This window comes from Heterocephalus glaber, unplaced genomic scaffold, assembly GCF_053883595.1.
Source record: "Heterocephalus glaber isolate CG9 unplaced genomic scaffold, H.glaber_assembly_v1.0 deba00001795, whole genome shotgun sequence".
NCBI classification, from domain to species: domain Eukaryota; kingdom Metazoa; phylum Chordata; class Mammalia; order Rodentia; family Bathyergidae; genus Heterocephalus; species Heterocephalus glaber.
The window spans coordinates 4,529,068-4,536,354 of record NW_028258476.1 but is presented as its reverse complement, the minus strand read 5'-3'; the positions used below and the strand labels follow the sequence as shown (position 1 = coordinate 4,536,354).

The 7,287-nt window shown below is 44.3% G+C and overlaps 1 protein-coding gene across 7 annotated transcripts in view; it reads left to right on the top strand.

Annotated features, from left to right (window-relative positions):
- Window positions 1–28: 28 nt before the first annotated feature.
- The window catches only part of Snx27 (sorting nexin 27), an 86,772-nt gene continuing 79,513 nt past the window's right edge, over window positions 29–7,287 (top strand). Inside the window, exon 1 of one of the 7 annotated variants that reach the window (XM_087203320.1) lies at window positions 29–426. In XM_087203320.1, the coding sequence (XP_087059446.1) occupies window positions 181–426 (246 nt within the window). In that variant the 5' untranslated portion in view covers window positions 29–180. Of the gene's footprint in view, window positions 498–7,287 lie in introns of all 7 variants that reach the window. The other 6 variants (XM_087203318.1, XM_021265941.2, XM_004854081.3 and 3 more) reach the window with 6 other exon arrangements.

Here is a 7,287-nt window from a genome sequence, read left to right as displayed (position 1 = left end):
CGCTTTCCCCCGCCCCCGCCTCCCTTTCCCCCCCGCCAGAGGCTCCGTGGCCGACTTGGTCCCGCTGCCGGCCGAGCGAGCGCACGCGCCTGGGGTCGCGCGGCTGCCGAGGAGGGCGAGTGCGCGCCAGGAGGGAGTGGAGGCGTAGGGGGGCGGGGGTAGGGCTCGCCTGCTCGCAAGATGGCGGACGAGGACGGGGAAGGGATTCACCCCTCAGCCCCTCACAGGAACGGAGGCGGCGGCGGCGGTGGGGGATCTGGGCTCCACTGCGCCGGGAACGGCGGCGGCGGCGGCGGCGGCGGCGGCCCGCGGGTCGTGCGCATCGTCAAGTCCGAGTCCGGCTACGGCTTCAACGTGCGGGGCCAAGTGAGCGAGGGCGGGCAGCTGCGGAGCATCAACGGGGAGCTGTACGCGCCGCTGCAGCATGTGAGCGCCGTGCTGCCCGGGGGGGCGGCCGATCGGGCCGGGGTGCGCAAGGGGGACCGCATCCTGGAGGTGTGAGTATCGGGGCCCCTCCGCCTGTCCCTGCCTCTGCCCTCATCCCTGTCACCGCAGGCCGCAGCACCCCCCACCGGCCTCCGCGTGGGCTGACCCTCCCCCGGCCCGGCTCCCACCCCTCCAGTCTGATTCCTCGGGTGCTTTTACAAAACCCTGCCCTCACGCCTTTGGCTGTTTTCTGCCCCTCTGTCTTCCCCTTTTATCACGCTGTTTCCTGCTCCTCACTGCCTGCTAATGAACGTCTTCTGCTCCTTACTGACGGCACCTCCTTTTCGGAACCGGCCAATACCGGGTCCTCCCCCAAGTTCTCGTCTTTAGCCTCGTAGTTTCCTGTTCTCCACCACTCCCCTCAGTCCCTGTGGACTGTCCCTTCTGCCCTCTAAACCAAGTAAGCAGAACCTCGGGTCTGCTCCTACTTTTCCTCCGGAAACACAGCCTTCCCTACTCCACTCCTTTTTCTTTCCTTACGTATCTATCTTTTCCTTCTCCTTAAGGACCCCCTGCATTTTCCCATCTTACTGCCATCCTTTCGTCTTCTCCTTGTATGCACACCCTGAAGAGTACACCTTCCTTTCTGACCTTTGCCTTTTGTGGGGAGGGCTTGGCCCTCGTTTCTCCTACCCCTAGTCCCGGAATTACACCCTGATTTTGAGTCTAGCGTTTCCATCACCATATCCCTCCGAGTCCACGCTGGCCCGCAGCCTTCACTCCTGCATCATACTTACACTTCTTTTTTGAGTCAGGATGATGGTGGCGCTCTCCTGGCTTCTACTTCTGCCAAACTACCACCCTCTTTTGGGTCTTTGACCTCTCCATTTTTTAGGACATGCCCAGCTCCATCTTCTCTCCTTGTGCTTCTGGATCCCGCACTTCACTTTAATTTATTCTTTTTCTCCTGTAGGTTCCTTTCCCTTTTTTTTAAGGCTGCTTCTGCTGCAGCCTACCCTCTTGCTGCTGCAGTCGCTCCCCCATCATACTCCGCACTTCCCCACCGCATTCCTTAAAGCTTGTCGGACGTTGCCTAGTCCTGCAGTTTCTGTGTAGACCTCTTCCACTACCTTAATCTAGGTGTTGTTTGTGTTTTTGTGCTTTATATTAAAATTCATATAGATGTTGCTGGTTGACTTGTAGGTGCTGTGTGCTGGCATTGTCTGTGTTCTCAGCGGTCTTCACTTCTGTGTTTCTCTCCTTAGTGGATCTATATTGTATGTTCTTTTTTTCCACATTTTTGTTCTTGCCCCTATGAAGTCTTTCTCATTTTAAAAACATTTTATCTCCATTGTAATTTCCACAACCACATTTTTTTTCTCTTGTAAAACCGTAGGTTCATCTAAGGGATTCCAAGGGGATGATGGTATCTTCAAAGTCTGATCTTACAGGGTCCATTTCTTCCTTCTCATATCTTGTGCCCCTTACCCTTTTATCCATGACTGTCTTACTCTGTGGTACCCAGTCGTTCTGTTTCTTCTTTTCTTACACATCAAGAAAGAGTAGCTCACTGTGTTCAGAGATACTGTACCTCTCTTGTGTCCTTTCTGTAATAGATGCTTACTTTTCTCATTAACGTCCTACATACTGTTTTCTAGTATTCTCTGACAATATATTCTTAGTCTTTTGGGGAGCAAGACATTTAGGTACAGAATACAGTAAGTAGTTTTTTTGATTTCTTGTACTAGAGCACCTAGTTATTTTCTTTCTAGATAACTCACAATCTGTTGCTAATATTTTCTTCTGATAGAAGCTCTTGGAACTGTCTTATTTTTCCTTTGGAAGTTAACTTTGGGTCTAGCTGTTTATTATTAGATTTAAAGTATTTAAAATTATAAATTTATAAGGTGCCAAGTAATTTACTCTTTATAGATTCTACAGCAACTAAATTAAAACAATTCTATAGGGAACTACAGCCAGCCTAGTTGAGGGCTCCTTGTTTTGTTTTGTTTTGTTGTTTAGTTTTGTTTTTTGAGACAGGATCTTGCTTGTAATTCAGGCTGGTCTCAAACTTACTATGTAGCCCAGGCTGGCCTTGAACTCATGGCAGTCCTCCTGCTTCAGCCTCCCAGTGCTGGGATCTCATGCATTTGCCCTCACGCTTGGTTCTTGAGGGCTCCTTTTTTATAAACTAGGTCCTTTAAAGGAGATCTCAGATGATCTCACAGGATAGGTAGAGGGACTTGCCTCAGGCCCTGCTTCAGGCTGGGAACCTGGGAAGACTTGTGTGGAAAAGACACTGCTTTTTGGCACTCCTTAGTGGTGAATGGAAGACTCTGTGTCTTTGGGAGGTCATCAGCTGTGTTTGTTTTTTCAACACATGGTAGATCATGTTAGCTATATATGTGTTTATATTTTTTCTTTTTTCGGTACCGGGAATCAAACTCAGGACCTTGCGCTTTGCCAGGCAGGTGCGGTGCCACTGAGCTAAATGCCTGGCCCTAGATCATGTTAGCTATAGTCTCCTACAGTATTATTTATTTTAGTTTTAGTTGAGGAAAAGAATTTTTGCCTAGACCTCTCTTGAAGGGTATGGTAATCAGAAATCTTCCTGGCATTGGTTGCTCACCCTTCTAGGTATATGTATTTTGATTTCCAAATTCTTTGAAACTTCTCCATTGTGCAGTGGAAGTTGTGATAGTTGCAACACAAAGCTCAGCTACTTGGTAAATTCTCTGAAATCTCAGTTGGGGGTACCTCTCTCCCTCCCCCTCTTCCCTTCCTCCCTGCCTGCCTGCTTACCTCCTTCCCTCCCATCTCCTTCCCTCCATCCTTTCTTTTTTTTGTGGTGCGGAGGATTGGATCCCAGACTTTGCACGTGCTAGGCAGGTGCTCTGCCATTGAGCTACACCCCAGCCCAAAATGTGATTCTTTCTGTTCTTGCCATTTGTTTTGATCTGATCTGATTGATGCTGATTTTCCCAAAGCATTCTTTAGGCAACACTCTGAGCTTTTCTTTGTCCCTCAAGTTCTTTTAAGTTCACTCTCCCTGTTGTGCCAGGAAAACTTTCCTTGCTGCTGAAGTGCCAAGTGGAGCCAGAGCTAGGGATAGGTGGATTCTCATTGTGAAGATGTATCATTTGTATCAAATCACAGGTGGTTGTCGGGACCTTGATAATTGCTATTTAAGACTTTATCCTATTTTAGACCTGTTTCCTCTATGTAAAAATTATTTTTATTCCAATTTTTACATATCATAATTTCTTGGATGACTCAAAGGTGTGAAAGAACAGAACAACCTTGAGATGTAAAGGGGCTTACAAGCTTGGACACAAGAGCATCATTTTCTTTGTCTTTTTAGTCTGCTTACCAAGACTCTGTCCTCAGTGAATCTTGGAACAATCATTAAACTGAAATGAAGCTGGTGTGGTTTAGTTTGTCTTTTCTCACTACATTCTAAGAGGCTTAGGAGTCACATTGCAGGGCTTGGTACTACAATATGAAGAAGCCCTCGGGGCTCTAAATTTTACTGCAGAAGGAAAGTTTTCTTGACTGGCATTGTTAGTCTCTGACTTATAATTTTCCCAGTGTAAGGTGCATCAACTGTCTTCTCTTTGATGTGTATGTACTTGGAGGCTAATGGGTAAGGGATACTTTCAACAGATAAAACCAAAATAAGTGTATTTGGACTAATTATATAGTATGGGAAGTAACTGGCCTTAGGTTAATTTTTTTTAAGGTTAAAGTAGAGACAGGGCCTTACTTTGTTTTTTTTTTTTGGTACCAGGGATTGAACTCAGGTCCTTGAGCTTCCACCGCAGGCAGCGAAACCACTGAGTTAAATCCCTGGCCCGAGACGGCCGGCCTTTGCAGTGCAGGCTGGCCTTGAACTCACTATGTATTCCAGGCTGACATTGAACTCATGGCGATCCTCATGCCTCCTCCACCCAAACCGAAGTGCTGAGATCACAGGCATGCACCATCACACCTGGCAGTAGTAAGGGCTTTTGGCTGATTCCTTGAGAGATTCCTTTTGGAGAGTTTTAGTGTGCACAGGATGTGGATTTGTGGCTGTTTTTGAGGGATTAGATTTGTCTCTTGGCTTTTTTGTCTGTTTAGTATTTGGTAGTGGGGTCTTTGAGCATAGGTCCCTATGGTTGGCTTGCAAACATTCAAAATCACTATATTATGCTAGTTAGAAAATATATGCTTTCTTCCTGAATAGCAATCCGGTAGTACACCCATCAACTTTCCCTTGGGTAACTATAGGCTAAATAGACCATATGTATATAATTGTTTATAGAGAGTCAGTTTTTAATCTTCATTATCTGTGACAGTTTGGAAATAATTGAATAAAAAGGTTGGTGTCAAGAGAAGTTTGGTTTTTTTTAAGAGAAGTATTTTTATAAGTTGAGTGAGTCATGTAACATGGACTGATAAATACTTTCTCAAGAGCTGCTTTCGTAGTTGTAACTGAGTTCTATTTGGTTCACATTTTCCAGGTAGATTTTGATAATAGTATTTGAAATGGTTATCGATCAAAGGAAATTTTCGTGGCAGTGGTTCTCAAGTTTTAGTATGTGTAAGAATCACTTGGTTGTGCCTGTTAAAAATATAGATTCTCGGGCCGGGGATTTAGCTCAGTGGTTTGGCCGCCTGCCTCGAAAGCGCAGGGACCTGAGTTTGATCCCCAGTACCAAAAAAACCCCACAAAAATATAGATTCTCTCCTGAGTGCTCATGCACATGTCAAACTGTGCCCTGAGGATAAAGCAAGTTCTAATGTATGGGGAAAGGATTAAATATTTCTGTTTTCCAAAAAGTTATTTTGTATTTTGTTTTCTGTTAAAATGTATTTACTTTTTTTAAAAATAAAGATTCTCAGGCTCACCTTTTAAGGGTTGTGATTCAGGAGGTCTTGCCTGAAGTCTAGACATCTTTAATTTTTACTTCTTTGCCAGGTGTAGGGAATGCAGCCCACATACTGAGTCACATGCCCAGAGCAGTACTGCAGATCATAGGCCTGTATTCTTAATTTTGTGATTATGGTTATACAGTATTGAGAGTCATGAGCTAAGACTATGAAAATGAATAGCGAGGGCTGGGGATTTAGCTCAGTGGTTTCACCGCCTGCTACGCAAGCACAAAGACCTGAGTTTGATCCCCGGTACCAAAAAAAAAAAGGTCCTGAAAATGAATAGCGATTTGTTAGGATCTTGAATACCAGCCTAAATGGAAAACCAGTTAAGTAATACATTTTCTATTTGATTATTTACACTTTATTTATTGGATCTTGCTAAGCTCTTGCGGTAAAGGTAGATGGTTAAGTAAAACAAGTAATCAGAATCATCATGCCACTCTGCAGCCTGTATGGTGTCACAGTTTGCAGTGTTTTGCACGTGAATTTCATAAAAGCCCTGTGAGATAGGCAAATTATAAGCACCTTTGAAGGCAGGGACGACCTCAAATATTGTATGTATTTGTTGAATCCTAGCCAAATGTCGGGTGGTACATAGAAGGTATTTTTCAACAAATACTTGCTGAATAACTGAGTAAAATTATCCCTTTTATGAGTGGAAACTGAATAGTACGGTAATAATGAGTGACAGCCAGAATTAAATCCAGGTCTTTGGATTCTAAATCTAGTATAGTTTCCATTTCTTTGATTTTTTCAGCTATCCCCCCCCCCCCCCCCCGCCCCTTGGTACTGGGGATTGAATCCAGGGCCTTTGCACTGAGCTACAACCCTGGTCCTTTTTAAATTTTGCGACTAAGTCACAGAATTGCCTAAGTTGGACTTAAACTTGCAGTCTTCCTGCCTCAGCCTTCCAGAGTGCTGGGACTACAGCTGTGTATCGCTATACTGGCATTTTTTCAGCTGTTCTTCACTGTTAATAGTCAACTACCCTTGACTGTGAATAGTTACTTAAAATTGTTAAAATGTGATTATATTCCTGTAAGCCTGAATAGCAGTTGAGCTTTTTCTACCATTGTGAAATGTAACCATCTTATATTTTTATTTACCCTTCATCTCCTTGTTGTTAAATTGGGTGAGAGGTGAGGGACTAAAGCAGGCATTCTTTGTCCTTATTGTTGCTACACATGTTGGTTATTAGCAGAGACAGCATGACGATCATAGTTGTAACTTCAAAATACTTTTAATTTTGTACGTAGTTTGGTCTTGGGAAGTAGCATTACCTTGTCTTTAGAAACCACTTCCACAGATTGCTGTGACCAGAGAAAGATCTTTCATTAGTAAACGTAAAGATTTTTCTGAGTATTACAAGTTGTTGTCTTTTTGACCACCACTGACTAGTTTGTTTTAGGTGAGGGCTTATTACCATGCCCTCAAGGATAGTTACATACTTTAAAGATAAGTCTCACTGGGAATAATTCCTATGATCTGGTAGATAAGCAAAGAGGCTTAATTGACAAGCCCACACTTCATAACTTACAGCCACAGAAGAGGTGCTTTACGAGCATGATCAGTGCTGAGTCCACTTGTTAGGTGATGGCACCACTGACAGAGGATATTGTGGCTGTCCTAGTGGCTTAGATTGGAGCCAGTTAGGTTCATTATGTTCTTCAGCTGTCAGCTACATAGATGCTTCCCGTGCTCCACACAGGCAGCCCAGTAAGAGCCTATGCATGGGTGATACATTTGGGAAAAATCATTAGGTGGTTTTAGTCTTTGTTTTTTCCTTTTTTTTGCTTTGAGACAGAGTCTCAACCATGTAGTCCAGGCTATCCTTGAATTCGTGATCTTCCTGTCTCAGTCTCCTGAGTGCTGGCTAGATCTATAGGCATGTGCCAACGTGCCTGGCTAGAATATTTTTTTAAAAATTGCAACTCACAGCAAGAA